Raw genomic sequence first — 18,642 nt, 5'->3', positions numbered from 1 at the left:
CTGAAACTCGTTACGTCAATCCAAATCATTGTTCGTTCACTATCTGTTTCAAAACCATAGTTAATGGAAATTCCATTCCTTTTCTATCTCTATCAAAACCATAGTTGATAGATATTCCTTTTCTATCAAACCCATTGTGCACGGAAATTCCATTTCGTTTGAACTGTACTTATCGTTATGTACAAATCACGGGTCATTTACATGACATGCGACTTAACAAAACACATTATAATACACATATTATGATATAAGATGTAGTCAAGAGATTTATTATTGTTCCATAATTACTTCTATAAATTCACACATAACTATCATTCTTTTTACATGAATTAAAATAGATTAGAAATGTATTGGGTGAGTTCGGTAATAAAAGTGATCTTTTCATGACAAAATGTTTAAATTAACTGAAATTCTTGACATCTACATTCTGTACAAAAGTGGCATAAGCGAAGATTAATATCTTTATTGGTAGTCAGTCGATCGATGGTTACATGTTTTATATCTACTTAAACTTATTCTATATGTTTTGCTTAAATAAACCTAAAACCATATTAAAATAATCCCCAAGTTTGGCTGGATCCATGAATACTAAAGTGCTAAGATTGTAAATGTAAACCTTCGGAGGAGTAATTTTTTATAACTATTTATATTCTGAACTTCCAATGAAAAGCATCGTTCGCTGAATCAAATTTATGATTTCAATAAACTGTTAATCGAAAAAAGAATGTCAGTAGTATTAAGAATACATTTCATTTGGTAATAAACAACAGCAGTAAAGTCTTAAACATACACCGTGCAAGAGCTAAATCTGCCTATTGCTTTCTTTCTTTAGGCCTGAAATGTTATCTAAATTATTTATTAGAATTTAATTAACTTGTCCAGACCACAATCAACTCCCTATGCCATAGCCTGCGAAATCTAGCGGATTGGAATACATTTTTGGAAAAGTAATTAAACATAAAACTGGATAATCATGACTTTGTCTTTTATCGTACCCACTTTAGTAATGATGATCGAGGCTAGCCTAAAATTCAAAATCTAATATCGCGGTTCAGAGTGGAACAATATTAGACTGAAATTTTCAGCATATTCTATTAACGTTATCTATTTTTTTTAACTATAATAGTGAAAACTGTCAATTCTCTATCTAATCTCCCATAATACCCCTTTAATATAATTATTTGAATAAGTATATGTATACCAATCACTGGCGAATTTTATATAATATATTCATCTACGGGTATTTCTATTCGTTGTTTTCACACTTCAGTACTCCTATCCCACTGCCCTGTGCACGTGATCATAATATAACAAAACAGGCCCCAACAAACAAGGCGAGGATGTTTTGTTTCGGCCATTGCTTGAATTTTGTTTTAACATATCTGTTCAGTCTGGAAAATCGATGCTTGAAGCTGGCTGATATAAAGTCTGGCACGAGCAGAAACACGGCGAGTTTATCCTTTCCTTTTAGGAAATACGTTCAGTACCTTGCTAAATAGCCGCACTTACAATAGGATATGATTGTAGATAGAACAACTTCACTGCGCTCTTGACAAAATATTAATAACATCAAAAACCTAATCAGACCACCTAAAGGTGTTCGAGAGGATTTAAACAATATTGTTTTATTTCTATCTACTGGAATATCTTTAAAATTTATCCAGATAAGGTATGTATCACATCTGTTCAAATAGAAATATAATGACTTTTAAATCACCAGATTAATCTTTTGCCTTTCATTAAGTTTGACATTCTGATATTTATTTGTATTTCAGTTTTTTATATATTTAAAGAATGGTCTGCAATTGTTTACTTTAGCTAAGGAAATATTAATATCTCAGTGACATAATAGAAGGATTTATGTTTTTGTCCATATTAAGATTCCGTGGATTAAACTACCAGTACTTCCTAAGCTCTTTTATGTTTCAAGGAACTAATTAATTTACCACGTCTGGATTTGCCTTTTTTCACAAACCAAATTAGCTATGTTGTACTGTTTAACCTAGAACTCAGTCCCTAGATATCAACGACAAAAACACAGCAGTGGGAGTTTTATATCGATGATATCGCAGATACCTAATGATTTGTTAATACGCTGATAATGATAGTTCATTGAAAATTCGGTATATAATATCTTTTATTAAACAGGGTTTTGTTAATACGCTTGATCAGTTATTCTTTTAGAGACAAAATAATATGTTCAATGTTAAAAGACAACGTCATTACAACATATTTCACTTAAGGTTCCAATGCCTTAACAAACATTTTGAAAGTTATCTAAATTCTTTTTTTTAAATAGTTGTATAAATATGTCATGCATTAATCTATAAGTGCCTCCATTAACTTTGGAAACGAAAGGAATACAAATTTCCATCATCAATCACTTGGGCAAAAATGAAGAATGTCAGAAGAAAAAACATTCTCAATGAATGCCTGCGTCAACTTCGTAATAATATTTGTCACTCATTCTGGTAATTTGTTTCTCTTTCGGAAGGGAACTAAACGACTAATTCTTTAAATTTGCCATGGAAAGACAACAGAAAGGTTTCTTTGATATTATATCGCTTATTTCATACCAAACGATGTGTTTGGAGAAATCCTAAATGTTAAGTATTAGATGTAAAATGGTGATCTTAAAATTGAGTATATAATGCAATGCTACAGAAGCAATAGTATATCCAAACTGTGAATTTTGGTTTATATTTGTAAAACATTGTTTACCACAAATAACTATTATTGTCAGGCAAATACAAGTTTTGAAACTTCATTTAAAGTGGCGCATTGAAGCTTGGTGAAACATATTTTTCGGATTTCTTACAGGATTTAACGAAATGAAGACGGGCATGCGTCAAGCAGTGTTATGTCGGTGAAATTCCGCATACTCTCCACTTAATCCCAGCTGTTTAGGGTTCTTTTATGTGGACGCCTATGTGTATACATGACCTGGTTTTCGTCTCTTTAAAACGACTAGACAACAATGTACTTTACTAGGCCCACCGTCCAGCACCACTAGTAAGCCGTATCCGGCTAGAAAATTCCAAGGGACTTTCTCGGCCAGCATAGGGATCAAACCGCTGACCTCCTGGCCGTGAGCCAACTCCTTACACACTCGGACACCTTGGCCCCCATGATCACATGGTGGGGTAGAAGGTGGTTAAATAAATATAAGATAATAAGCAAAATATAATTTAAGAGTCCAACACATATTAAGTGGTTTGTGAGGAATTTACAGACAGGGAGGTGTGCTAAATCGATTAAATTGGACAAATGTGCATCCATGTACACTTTCGAATGCACATAAAAGAATGTCTGATAATTGGAAACCAAAGAAGAATAGGCAGAACAGCCGCTGTCTGGTCAAAATTCTCCTACCCCACATTGTATAGGTTACTATTGAAAAACAAATACCATATGTTTTTTTTCTAAAAATGACCGAGATATTCTGTTGACAAGAGATAAAACAGACTCTTCACTTCATGTCTGTTAGGGATAGTGCGGATACAACGAACAAGAACACTCTGTTATCTGCACGCAGTACTACTTCTTCATCAGGAGCCACGGTGGCTAAGTGTAAGACACTGGCTCCTCGCTAGCCTAGAGGTCGCGGGTTCAATCCCGGTGTTGGTCGAGAAAGTTCATCGGATTTTTCCGGCGTGGTTAACCCTGGTCAGTGGTACAGGACGCAGGGACGAAAATACCGACGTCCCGTGTACACATTGGCGTGCACATAAAAGATCCCTGGCAGTTGGAATTAGATATAAGAGGCAAAATTTCCCTCATAGCACACTGTATGGCGTATGCCCGTCTTGATTAGCCCAGTATATTATTACATTATGTCTGATCTTATGCTATTAAGATAGATTTGTTGGGATTAAGCTTTCGTCAAAAATGATTTATCTGGTACTATCATTATCTGCTATCATCTCTGCATTAAGTGTATATTTTAACGTTTAACTCGTTGAATAATTATCAGAGTTCACATATTTATAAAGCTTTACGCTTACGCTTACCCGGGGTAATTCTGTTCAAGGCCACTGTCTCAAACAAGTTTAATGGCCAAAATTGGCGTCAAACGTTAGATTGATATCTGATTTGTCGAAACAATGAGTGATTTCATTGAATCCACAAGGGTTTAGGGAACTCAATATAAAATTGACCACTTTTTCTTAAAGGGATAACGACTTCCGATCTCTTCAGTAACTTCTATACCAGAATAGAAGCATGTGTATGTTTCTGATAATTTATCTGTTCCTCATATGTATGTTTTGATATCATTTTTAGTCATGGATCTTTAAGTGTATCTTGTAAACTTGAAAGGTGCCAAGTAGTTTCGAATAATCAGTCATATTTCAGTGTCTTCGTTTAAACATACATTATGCAAGAGCTAAATCTGTCTATTGCAGGTCTATTAATTAGACATTTATTAACACGAAAAGACCTTAATCAATTCTCGTTTCCATCTTATGTGTCGGATTTTCACTGGATTTGAATTTGATCTGCTGCTCTACACCCATTGATAATTAAATCCAAAAGTGGATAATCGAGACTATGTTTATTTCGTACCGACTTTAGGAATGATGATCGAGGCTAGGCATAAAATTCAATCGGTAATATTTCGGTTGAAAGTGTAGCAATTTGACTGAAATTTTGAACACATTCCCTTAACATTATCTAGTTTTTAACTATTATAGTGAGAACAGTCAGCTCCTTATCTAATCTTCCATAATGTATCTATAAGTACTATACATGCAATTCACCATCCACAAATTCTGCCCAATTTTCTTGTAGCATTGATACATTATTTAGAAGCCATTCTCATTTATCCTTGGAATATACATTTGATAATAAAATGCGATTCTGAAACTTTTTTCTTCTCTGTATGTTTTTCTATATTCTAGAAAACTATACTCAGTTTTCCCCAATCCGATGCGTATCTATGTTATACGACCGTTTTGTTTTGATGTAATTCCCAATAATATAGCCTCTGAGATTTGTGCAGTACATAACAAATACAGTGTTTTATTGTTATTAAGTCCGGGTAGTTTCATCTACCAATTTGATCAAACCTTATATCATATAATAATAGATTTATATATGTAATGCTTTTTCGTTATCAATCCTATCCAGGGCAACTTTCAAATATCTCGTTTCTTGTTTTTGGTCACGTCCGACGTATTCTTTCGTTCGGGGTCTGGTTGAAAACAACTTATTTCTAACCTACTGTTACCGCCCAAGATTTGTGATCTTTAGATTGATTATTTAATCGTTGTATTTGCTTTTGTAATCAGAGGGGTTATATTATCTGAAAATTAGATTACATGTATTTTGATATGATAATACTGAAAATAGAACCACTTCACCCCTGGTGTCCTGAGAATAACGAAGCAGTCCATACAGAAGCATGTGTTGTGTGTAATAGTCGTGTTTGACATGCTATTATAACCTGGGAAATCCTGATAATGTCTCCCTATGTTCAGGTGTAAAATATATTATTTTAGCCCCATCATCTATGTGTATAATACCATATGGCCAGAACACCTGGCATATCAGATCTCTCTTACAGAGTGATAATAATGGTAATATCAGGATTAACTTAAGAAACATATAATTAAGATCATTAGGTGGAACAGGATTATTTTGATAAAGACATCGCTCATATTTTCAGATAGACGTGATTAATCCACAGCTGTCACCTGGCGGTAGAAATTGTCCATTAACATAGAATATTAACCAAGGCTTTAGCAAGTGATACTGCTAGAAACTGTGTCTGAATATTAAGACATAAACAAGGCAAAGCTCCTAAATAGTGTTTGAATAAATAGCTAAATGTAAATTCAGAGATAAAAACGGCTTGAGTCTTGATTTAACAACGACATTGATGTATAGTATTCGAATAAAAGCCCCAATAATATGTTTAGTGTTCTGATAGTGTGACAGGTTCGATATTTATTAAATTGTAGCTGATCTTGTAATTCAACGCCAACAAAAACATAATAATATTGGCTATATCATGTTTGGCCAGGTTCTAGTATTTACAAATTCCAAGGAAGAGACGTATAAAACAAGCCACTCATGCCACGAAAAACAAATTTACAGTTGTAAATAACGGGTAGTCGACTTGAGCTAGTGTCATATCCAAATGGCAAACTCGTGTTCTTTGTAGCCCGCAGTTTAAATTTTGTTATCTTATAGAAACGTACATAGCAGAAATAATGTTGAATGACCTCGAATTTCATTTCCACTTTGACAAACGGCGCAATCACAATGCCTGTTACGAAGCCTGTTATTTACGTTTCCGAATGCGAAAGCAATCTATTGTCTCAAAAGTCATATTTGTATTATAGAAGCATTCTTTTACAATTGTGTTGTTTGTTTAAAGCCCCTTAACGCCAGATAAATATAGATTTTTAAGATCATGCCCCACCAATATTATTTTTATTATATAAAAGGTTTTCATCCTAAGTTATTAAAATCGATTTTCATCTTTAACTGTCTTAGACAAATGCAATTGTTGTATAAACCAAACCATTCTTCGAGACTGTACAAGATAACATAGTAATAGTACATTAAAGTACTAGATATTTTTACTTTTGAGATATATGCGAAATATATGGCTTGTAAATCTGAATTTTGGCATTCAAAACATATTTTTTTTCTATTACTTAAATAGGTATTTTTGTTTTGTTAATTGTATCAACGTATAACCTGCTCGCAAACACTGGATGTTTCTTAACTAATAGATACGTTTAAACTACCAGCACGAAAATTAATAGAATCAATGGCGAAGTCCTGGTCATCACACAAGAGGAGCTTAAGTCTGTGACAGGACAATATCCTACCAGTAGGGTCAGGTTATTCCACATTTGACAATAACAAACGCCTTGCTTCCGTGTACTGTTAATTGTCTATTTCTTGTAAATTAACTTGACCCGAGCTACGAAACATTACTATTCATAAACATATACACTAATAATTAAGATACTGACTTAGATAATGGCTAGAGATTGCTTTGAATAAGATAAATCCAAAATAGATCACCCTCTCACAGAATTGACAAATACAGAAAGCATTGGCATTGACGGAAATATCTACAGGCAAGTATGGTACTTCCAAATTAACCACAGTGTAATTACGAAATAGTAGAAACTATAAAATTATGTAGTTAAATTAAAGCGTTTTGGGAACGTCTTCTTGTCTATTGCACAGAATGGGTCTTTTTGTCGATGAACATTAAAACAGGTGACGGCTTTATAATTTTATCTATGGAAAGTGTTTGGGGTGGAATTTACATATGTAATAAATGACCAATGATACTCTTCACATAGCGAACACAGTTTGGGTACTTTGGCATTAAAATATTGATCACAACACAGTTTATGTCTTTTCTGCTTACAACCACAAAATAGTGGCGTACTTTGGCTTAATATTTCGGGAATGGGCTAATTATCGAAGATTGGTTTAATATTTGCTAATATTTGCATTGTCTTTGATATTTTTTTGAAGAAACTTGTACTAGTCTTTCGCGTTTTCAGCCTTTCAACAAACACCTGTAAAAACCGTCAAATGAAAATTGAGCGAATCTGGTAGTCCCAAAGTAATCCATTTCAAATAAAGTAATGTGAACATGGAATGTAATAAAGAATTAACAGTACCTTAGAAAAATGAAGATATATAATCACTAATGTCTTTGTTTCGTACAATACTATACTGGCAGTTGTTCTTATTGCATCATTAAATTCCCATTAGTCTATCACACAGTCCAGTAAGATAAAGGTTGTATACTACAGTATACAGTAATTAGTCAGTCATTATCACTAACTATCACATCCCGACAAATAATAGGGGTCTATGTTTCACAACCTATAGTTCGATCTTTGTTGCTGTTAAATATAGTTGGCTATGTTTTTATTCATTAAAATCTACGTTTCGCATTATGTCATCAGAATCCGAAAGGTTTCATTCAGAATTAACCATCTGATAACAGCGTGTTTTCGTCTTTGTTTTGTCGCGAAGAGTTATACTAGCAGGTGATTGTATTAGGGTGGCTAATAATTATTCGCGTCATTACTAGTGGCATAAACAGATTGGAAGGGAATAGTTCATGTCCTAGCATAACCATATTTTTTTTTCTGGAGATCATGTTCATTACAACCTAATCCTTTTGATTAATACAACATCCGTACCTCTGTCAAAGTAAATACAACGAAATAAGGATTCCAGTTTGCACGTTAGTGTTTTATGATACATATATTTTAACAGTTAACTCTTTGTCAGGATCATTTAACATACTGCCATACATAAATTCAATTCTTAGCTATGTCGACTGGGCGGAAGAGACGATTACGATGTATCCAGAGAGAATATTCCAGTCACATAGCATGTTACAGCTTAAAATCACACATAATGTTTTCAAATTAGTTTTATTGTAAATATGCCTGCCGACTAGCGTTTAAAAATTATTTTGATACCGTAAATCAGCCAGTAGAAGACAAACAGTTGGAGAGGAGGTTTTAATCATTGTATTTTGGCCGGTACTATTTTTGGTGATGGTTATACGTCCTCACATGGCCAATATTTAAGATTGCGGTTAGTCAAGTTTCATTACATGGGTTCAATGACCTTAAAAAATAGCACATTTTGATAGTCCGACTTCATGCTGGCGTTGTTGAAGTAAATGTCAACACCGATTCTGTAAACCTCGCGAGTTTCATCCTCACAATCTACAAGTATTAATGAAATTTTGACACCCTTCCCTTCGGATTGCTAAGAAATTCTTATTCTTTTCCAACAAATATAAATTGTGAATACTAAAGGTCGTATACTGATTTCGTTTGACCTGGATTATAATACACAAATAACCCTAGCTCAGAATGATCACCAAATTAGTCATTAAATCGATACATATATACTGTTTAAATATATGCCACTAAAACTAATAATGTGCTTAATGACCCTAAATGCGATCAATCGTGACAATATCTGCATTTTAAACCATGTAATAACTACCATTTTTTTTGTTAATTTAGGACAGGTGTTATTCTATAAACTGAACTCGTTATATATGTACTCGCTCCATAGTCTGCTGGTACTATTATTTATAGCATATCATAATCAATTGGCTACAAACACTTCACAAATTAATCGATTTCCTGAGAAGGACCGGTCGGAAGAAGTATTAGGTGCTTTAATTTCGATCTGACGATTCAATCAAAGGTATTTGTCTTAACCATATCTGATTTCTTGATAGTACATTTGTGATAACCTTAGTGATATAACCCTAGAAACAAAACAGAAGCTTATTCTCTCATTATGTGTCCACGCCCTTGTGTTATCAGTGTTAATATACAATCGAATAGTTTGTTTTAATTTTAAATACAAAATGACAAATATCGATTACCTACAAGATAAATATTTATGGAACCAAAGATTTTATAAAGATCTGAAAGCAATCACAACATCACAAGGCTTCAGCTCTCTTTGTTTTGTATACTTGATGAAGATCATAAATAACCAAAAATATTTACAGAAGTAAAATACAATATGCGGTTTGATGCTAAAGAACATAACCATATTACAATAGCATGTATTGAACATGTGGATGTCATGATGTTTTTTTCTTTGTTAATGTTTCGCATTTTCGAGAAGAAAATGCATTGATACATCATACACGAGGCTACCATATTTCATTATTTATGAAACTATCACTCCTCCGATGATCATCTACTGTTCTCGATTGCTGTGGAATGTGTTTTTTTAAAATATAAGATTATTTGATAAAACTTGTTATAACAGATCTGACAATATGTTATTAAGTTAACGCGAATCGTAACGTCAACGCCGAAAATTTGCCACTACCCATAGAGCTGAAGGAACACTTTACAACAGTATATTTTACGCAAACAAGCTCTTTAAGAATGGACTTTGGAAAGATGGTTAATGTTCGATTATTTAATTTGATAAATGGCTGCGAGATCTATAAACAATGCAATGCCATACTTTGAATATTCACAGAAACTCACACATTAATTTAATTATGGCTTCCATGGACTCCATTTAAGATGCTAACAAGAGCCGAGTAACAGGGATGAGAGGTTTATAAACATCAGGTTTTACACGCAAAGCAGATTAAGCTAAGATTTGATGGATTCGAGCTTAAGTCTTAATAAAATCATTGAACATGTTGACAACAATATTAAGTCCCCTTTCAGTTCATTTAGAAACACAACTTCCGAGAGCTGAACAGTAATCGCTTGATTTTATTACAGAATTATTTATTTCCTTATTTATAGCTCTGGAATTGTACATTTTAAAGAATACTGGACGAAATACGGCAATGAACTGGTTGACAATAATATTATAAGACTCCTTTAAGCTGATTTGGAAACACATCTTCCGAGATCTGAACTGAATTCGGCGGACATATTAACACATTTTTTGTTTATCTTAATCATGTATACATCTATAATATAACTAGTTTGACACTCTTTTTACTAGTTATACATATAAATATTTTAGAAGATGTCAGTTTAATGATTTGAACCATATAAAGATAACCAGAGTATTTACAGAGGGGGAAGGCAGGGTGACATCAAAACGGAAGGTCGCAAAACGTTGTATATCGACAGCGTTCGACCTCTGTTGGCTTATATCCTGTCCACAAGGTGTTCAAAGACGAAGGCATAACTCTTGAACGGAACTTTGGGGGAAAACTGGATATAAACATGTTTCGCCCTGTCATGTTCTCAAGGCTTCGCACCCGATTTGAAAATCCGTTAAAAAAACTTTAGTCGCTGTAGTCGTTCTCGTATGACCCCAGTGCTTCCAGGCAAATTATAAATGTTGACTTATAAAAAGAATTAAACCAATGTAAGACGACACCATATAGTATTAAATAACAGATTAATTGATGCACTTATTGTAAATAAGATGAATGAACGGTTACCGCTAAATCTCTTGGTTATGAATATTTAAACACCTTTCCCTTTAATGACATATAATCATTTTCTTTTAGAATAAATTACGACTTGGAAAATGGATTAAATAAAACATTAATATCTGCAATGAAAAAAAAAATCGGCTATACGAGCGCTTCGCAAGAAGTGGTATGTGGTGGTCTGGGAAGTACATGACACGTGTCACTGCTAAATAAATCGGTTAATATTATTGTGCAATGGTCATTTAAAGGACAATTATGATGTATTAGTATCATAAAATAGAATAAGCTTCATTATTCCTAGAAATGTATTTAATTCGCCATTAACGTCATGATTAAACCGCTGGATTTAATGTTGCTCAGTTCTTGATATAAAATAGACATGATTTGATGAAAAAAATATGTCTACTACTGGCCATTATCAAAATGGATTACCCTTCAAAATCCCCGACAAAATGGTTAAACTAATTAGATGATAATTCCTGATTTCCAACCTATTTTGTCCATTATGAATCGAATCGGCTAGACATACTTTGATGGCCATTCCCCATTCGTGTATAAAATAGTCAAAATAATGGAATATATGCATTTGTCGCAAATTCCAAAAATCATTGCAATTTGGCCATTATTTATTTTCAACACAATTGTGACACTTTCGGGCATATCAGTGAAAAGTTTAATCGAATAGATCTTCGAATGTGTTGACATTATAATGTGATGAGTGTTGATAATGTCAAAATGGCAATTGTAATACTATTAAAATGCACATTTTCTCGGTAACGACCGATGCCCACGTAACATTGATTATATGTAACACTCGATATTGACTATATCAGTCATAAATTGCCAACTGTCTATTTTAGTATATACCATCTTTCCTCAATGAATTCCATTATTTTTCATTCCAAGTATATTTTTAATTTGTATTTTTGGAGCTATAGGTTTTTTTTTTAAATAATTGCACTTTCGGATCGGTGGTACTATATCCCAATCTCTCTAAAAGGTTTTACCGTTGTCACAGTAATTTAAGCGTAAAGGTAATTGTTGGTGTCATTTCGAGGGATCGGGAATTATGTTATTGTTTTGAGTGGTTATGATCATGTTATAAAGGCTTTAGTTTGTAATGTTTTTTTTATCTTGATTCAACACCCCCACAATATATCACAATCAGTGCCCAGGGGCAAAACGACGTCATCTTGTATCTATGCCGTGAGTAAATGACAATAATTGGGACGTATGAGTGTTTACAATCTCATGGCACCAACGTGTCTATTACCTTATTTAGGATATGGTTTTGCTGTACTGTTAAGTCATTTTCTGGTGCTCGGAGCAACAGGTTTTGTTGGGATTGATTTCAGGTCTTAGCTGATCTCTGATATTATTTACATGTTGAGATTTTAGATTATTAGAGATTGAAGACAGTGAAAAGAAATCGTTATTGCCTATCCACTAGCTATTACATTTTTACATTTCTCTTTTCCGACCCTATTTGTCAACGTTATCGGAATCATTATTTCTAATCTTGTGCTATGTGAGATAGAACTGTTACATTATGTTTAACCTAAGATTGATGACGATCGAGAAGAAATTGAAAACTTATCGAAATGTATTATATCAATGCGTTTCCTTTCTCCTTTTTTTTCTCGGAATTATAAAAGAAATGTCGAGTATATACAGACATTATTTTTTTATCAGCTTAAATTATGCAATAGTCGACGTTTATTTAAGTCTATAGACATAGGTTTCCAGTCAGCACCCACCCGTTTTGTGACTCAGTGAATAAGACTTTAGCTCGGTAACCTGGAGGTCCCGTGTTCGAGCCCGGGGTTGGCCGGCGAGAAAGTTCATCAGATTTTCCAGCGTGGTTCCCCATTGTAAGTGGCACAGGTCGGGGGGCCTGCCAAGATACAACGTATAGTCGTTCGGGACGTACAAAATGAACCCTTTGCAGTTGGAATTAGAGATAAGAGTAGGCCATAACGCTGCTGTCCGGGAAATATTTCCCTCCTGGCACATTGTATGGCGTATGCCCGTCTTCATTAGAACAGTTGGAGGTTAGACCTCATTTAATTTCTGATGTAGTGGATGTCTTCTACCAGAGTCGGTCACCCAGTCCAATCGTATCTTTAATGTGAACTGGGCCCGTTATCTCGTTATTGATCCCGTCTACAAGAAACAGATTTTTAAAGCGGCCATCTTGACTGGAATTTGATGGGTCTAATTGCGTAAATATTTGCTAGTTATAACACAAAAGGTGATAAATATAATTAATATAATAGTGATAGGCGAGGCTACATTTTGAAATGTCAACAATGGTTTACAAACCGTTCACGTGCCAGTCTTAGTTGGTATGGCATATATTAAAGATTTATCATTAAGGCATAGTTATCCCTACGGGCCTGTCCAGTGGGTAGCACATACGACACTACTCTGATTTAATGAATTGGGCATATTTTGGTCCAGTATTTCCTAGTTAGTCGTATTTGAAGATGCTATCAAAAATATTGACCTCCTATCAATCGCTATATCTGTCATAACTGTTTCGTAAAAGATGTAGCACGTCGATAACATCTGCTTTAATATTGTATTATAGCAATTAGGAAACAGTGAACTCAAATTAATCTCTTTTGGCGATTGCCGCCGATTGGTAACATTAATATTTTTGAGATAACATTAAGACTCTTTAATAGAATTCCTGAAATATGTGTATTCTTTATAGATCACTCGATACCAATTCTCATTGACAAGTCTGCGTGTGGAGCTCTTTTATCAACCCAACCTACCTATGGTTCACGTATGGTGAAGGTTTCCTTCTGGCAATCAAATAACTAATTTTTCCAAACCATCACCACCATTTTAGAAGTTGCGAGTATCATGCATGAATCAAGGTTGGGTTACGTATGTAGGATGATAATTTTGTGTACAATTTCAAGAATAATTTTGTGTACAATTTCAGATTTGTTCGCCGACCCATTACCGATATATAGACGCTTTGTACCAGAAAAGGCCCATTGAATATATAACCTACAGCAATACTCAATATGATGAATATTCTACGGAATATGTGAGTGGATATTGGATAATTTGGTAAGTAATGTCAACAATTACTTGGGATATATGTACAGAATTTAATGTTTTGCGATTGTTCTAGACTTTAAGACATTTTATATATAAAAAAGAGTAAAGCTTTTTCTTTGCTGATTAAAATCGATCTTATTTTTAATCAGACGTTCTTTATCAACATTTCATCTTTGCCCTTTTAAATAAAAAACATATTTTAGTAGGTATATATCGATTCGCTTATATTTATCATTGCAGTAACTGATACTTTTTAAAGCGTCTATACGTTTTTTGAGGTATTGTTATTATCTTGCAAATTACCATAAGGTGAATCCCTACAAGGAATATTAATCCGTTTAGTATTTACTAAGGTATGTTGAATTAAAATTTTGTCAACATTCAGTATCCATTGAAGACAATATATTGGATATAGCCAACAACAAGTGCCACCTATGTTTTTCGTATACCTGTTATGATGGGGCATCTTTAAATCCGAATCCAAGCCAGACAATTAGCTATCGTTAATAGTTCGGTTTTGTTTCTTAGTACATTTTATTGCAGATTAAGTCGTGGAAAATTGGTTATTTTTAGAAAAAAAAAAGAAAAATGGAAAAAATATATCTCTTTATATAAAGGAAATAATGTAGTAAATCAGAATTAAATATATCTCGCTGATCGCATTGAATGTCTGGTAATACATTTATCGATAGCTGTAACCTTTACATCATTGCAAAGAAATCTCAGTGGGGAAAGTCTTCACATCATAAAATTCGATGCCCACTCATTTCTCGATCTTCACTCATTTTCTTTGGGGAATATATGGTTTTATAATTCTTGTTTTAATGGCAATACGCTACTTGTGGTATATAGAACTATAGATAGTATTCAGTCATAAATGTTAATATTTTACAATATGACCATTGTGTACCTATAAACAGGTTGGGTGTTAGGGATCATAATTTATGGATAGTTTTATGAGAAAAGATCATAGCCTATAAGTCGACACTTATGAGTGTATGGATGGTTATCAAGTATTTGAATTGTATACACAGAGTAAAAACCATCTGCTCTTTCTCACATAAACGTAAATTAATACTGCCAATTATAGCTTTCTACCAACCCTGGCCAACCAGTAACAGAGAGACAAAATAATTACCAATAATTCCAACGATAAACTATTTTATTTTTCAGATTGAACATTTTATTTGAAAGCCAGAAAAGAGAGGAATAAGGTCTAACAGAGTGGGCCGTTAAATGCACGGATTTCTACATAGGTTCTAGCTAGCCTACCACTACTACTTCCCCTGTGTAATAAATATTGATCGCTGTTGGACTGAACAATAGTCGACAAGAGTATATCGTTATCTACACACCTGGCTACGTATAAGCTCAGATTTGTTCAGTTACTGAAAGTAATAGTAGCCAGTTATACAAGTGGTTACGGATGTAAATCAGAGATGAGCTTTCGATGATATCCATTTGTTTATTGTTTTTCCTGGATTGAAGTAGGAATTCTAAAACCATTAAAATGCAGAATGAGGATTCGTTCAACTATTCATCTTTTGACAACACGACATATGATGATTGTGACGGTGACAACTTTTCAAATTTTCTTGCTAATAATACTTCAGGACAGTTTTCTTCTTTCCAAACCATTCCTATGGTACTTGCGTTGTGCTACATTATCATATTATTTGTGGGATGGATAGGGAACGGCCTTGTTATCTATGTCGTTGCCCGCTTTGCAAAGATGAAGACAGTGACGAACATGTATATATTAAATCTAGCTATATCGGATGTATTGTTTATTGTAAGTCTACCTTTCCTTACCACCACGACCCTCCTTGGACACTGGGTCTTTGACTTTGCTATGTGTAAAATATATTTTGTGCTTTATTCTATCAATGTTTTTACGAGTGTCTTTACGCTCACGGTTATGAGCGCCGATAGATACTTGGCTGTTTGTCACCCGGTGAGGTCTGTAAAATATCGCACACCAAGAATAGCTTTATTTGTGTGCCTTTGTATTTGGACCGTTTCCTTCCTCGTCATGTTACCTATCATTTTGTATTCAACAACAATTCCACATCGAAAAGATTCACAAAAGCATACCTGCACCATATCGTGGCCCGATGATCAACCAATACCGGCCGATAAAGCTTTCATCTGGTACACTTTCCTCTTGGGATTCGCCATTCCCGTTTCCTTAATATCCGTGTTTTACTTTCTGGTTGTTCTGCGATTACGAAGTGTCGGCCCAATTAAAAAATCTAAGGAGAAAAAGAAGTCCCACAGAAGAGTTACAAGAATGGTTCTATCTGTTATATCCGTGTACGTTTTCTGTTGGTTACCATACTGGATTTTCCAGGTTAACATCACATTTAAAAATGGAGAAACGGTCCAAAATTGGATGATCAGTTTGTTCAACGCGTTTACTGTTTTAACATATGCAAACAGCATGTTTAATCCCTTTCTCTATGCATTTCTCAGTGATAATTTTAGAAAAAGTTTTATGAAAGCCTTTAAATGTGTGTCACCACATGACGCAAACAAATCCTTGTGTGGTGAAAATAGTATGTTCCCGCGAACGAGCCAAAGTTACGCTCGTTCAATTGCTCTTACGACTACCACCGTAGAAGATAAGTCTGAGATGTCGACATTCGAATCGGTTCAAAATAACTCAGCAGACGCAATACCGATGCTTCCCAAGGAGAATCATGTGGCTCAGTCGTTCCAGGACGAACACGGTTATTTGAAACCCGTGGCTCTATAAACAGTGTCAGAGAGAACAAATCTTTATTGAACAACAGTTGTGTTCGCTTTACAGTGAAAATAAATTTCCACAGTTACTTGTTTCAGTGGATTGTTAACTTTGAAATTTGGTGTGATCACAGATTCTTAAAGATTGAACTTGCGGTGTAAATAGATACATTGTTGATATGTGACTATTGTTATGAGTTGATTGTTAATGTTGTGAAATATGCTGTTTTAGGAGTCCCAGTGCGTCCAAAACATTTAAATGCAACAATTAGTAAGCTGTACTTGTTGGAAGTATCTTCTTAGTTGCTTTACCTTTGTTGATATACATTTGCTTTTTAATATTTAATGTTTCTGTTTGAATTCTGTTACAATGTATATTTTGGTATTATATAAATGTTGTACAGGAATATCTATTTGATTGATTGTTATGCTATTAATTTTATCATACTTTAAATATCTCTTTTAACAATTGTATAAAGTAGATTTGTCCAATAATCACTATCGCCGTCTGTTTTGAATTTAGAATAACTAAGCAAATGTGGCTAAATTCCAGTTAGATTAAGAATATACCGGTCTGACACGCACCCTTTCAGCCCGAGTAGTGTTAAAGGGTATGGTACATAGAAATGGTATTTCCGAAACGACAAAGCGACATAATAGCAATCGCTGCTATGACAAATTTCCTTCAGGGGAATATCCAGAATATATTTTGTTTGAGAATGTCGTATGGGATGGAGTTCAATCACTACATTATTTCGGCCATATGGAGACTAACATGTTAATGTACTTTTCTTCTATTTTGGATTTTTTTCCGGTAACCCAAGGGCTGTTCACACACGTGTTCAATGAAATCTAAACACCACTGATGATTTGTAAAGAGATCAGAGTAGGGTGGGGAATTTTTATCATAAAGTCTGCCACCGATTCACATGTAGTTGTTTCGTCGTAATAAAAGTAGTCGCCTGTCTAATTTTGTGGATTTTCCCCGGCTTTTCCAGTTTTCTCCACTGCTAAAGTCCCCTACACGCATGCTATAGCATACCTTAATCACGAAATGACCTAGTTTGGGGAATCGTGACGTTCGCGTCTTGAATCCGGTGCCTAAAAGCGTTTATCATTTAAAGCATACAATAAAGCATTTTGATTTTCAATTATCTGTTTCAATGATCAACTGATGGTACTCAATTACAACCTTGTAGACATGGCAACGTATCCAACTTTCCTTTTTAACTAGCCCAAGAGTTCAAGAAATACAAATCACTGGCGTCCTTGTAATTAATCAGTTGCTCCAGAAACCATAGAATTATTTGGAAATAGAAAATTACCGATGTCAATCAAATACTTGTAATTATTTAAGAGACATCTTGCTTTGAAGCTAAAATTAAACGGCTTCTTTAACGCATATATGTTATAAAGAAAATAGTCCATACGTTTTAAAGTATTACTTTAAATTGGGTTTGGAACAATCCAGGGGATTACTACATTAGGTCCATACGTCCAGCCGTGTGTCTGTAAATATTCAATAGATTGGGCGAGGCTCTTGGAGTTGAAATGAAATGGGGTTTAACGCCCTGCTGTTCTGCTCCGACTAGGCTAATGAAGACGGGGCTTTTGGAGGTAATTTTATAAGAATGTTTAACCCTCTGTAGATATTATATTTATGTGAATATTTTTGGCGATTTCGATGTTGAGCATTTGCTCCTGACAGCTGATGTCCGTCTGTTCGTTAGGAGATTGTCGTGAACGAGTTCGACAACAGCAATTTGATTGGTCGAGACTGTGGACATGATAACTTTGATTCCAATTGCGTAAGAGTGATGAAACTTGGGAGTGCAGCTTCGATGCATGAATGCCTTGACTATGTGCGATAATTAGCATTGTCCGTTCGG

General features: G+C 34.3%; 1 protein-coding gene across 1 annotated transcript; it reads left to right on the top strand.

Moving 5' to 3' along the window:
- Nucleotides 1-1,417: 1,417 nt before the first annotated feature.
- LOC126812311 (somatostatin receptor type 2) lies at nucleotides 1,418-17,776 on the top strand. Its single transcript, XM_050538649.2, has 3 exons — nucleotides 1,418-1,669; nucleotides 13,890-14,020; nucleotides 15,185-17,776. Exon 3 carries the CDS (start codon nucleotides 15,522-15,524, stop codon nucleotides 16,764-16,766), a length of 1,245 nt encoding a protein of 414 aa, XP_050394606.1. The 5' UTR covers nucleotides 1,418-1,669; nucleotides 13,890-14,020; nucleotides 15,185-15,521; the 3' UTR covers nucleotides 16,767-17,776.
- Nucleotides 17,777-18,642: the final 866 nt, after the last annotated feature.

The sequence above is a fragment of the Patella vulgata genome, chromosome 2 (genome assembly GCF_932274485.2).
Source record: "Patella vulgata chromosome 2, xgPatVulg1.2, whole genome shotgun sequence".
Taxonomy (NCBI): domain Eukaryota; kingdom Metazoa; phylum Mollusca; class Gastropoda; family Patellidae; genus Patella; species Patella vulgata.
The sequence above is the reverse complement of the archived record's forward strand: the minus strand, read 5'-3'. Positions and strand labels throughout refer to the sequence as shown.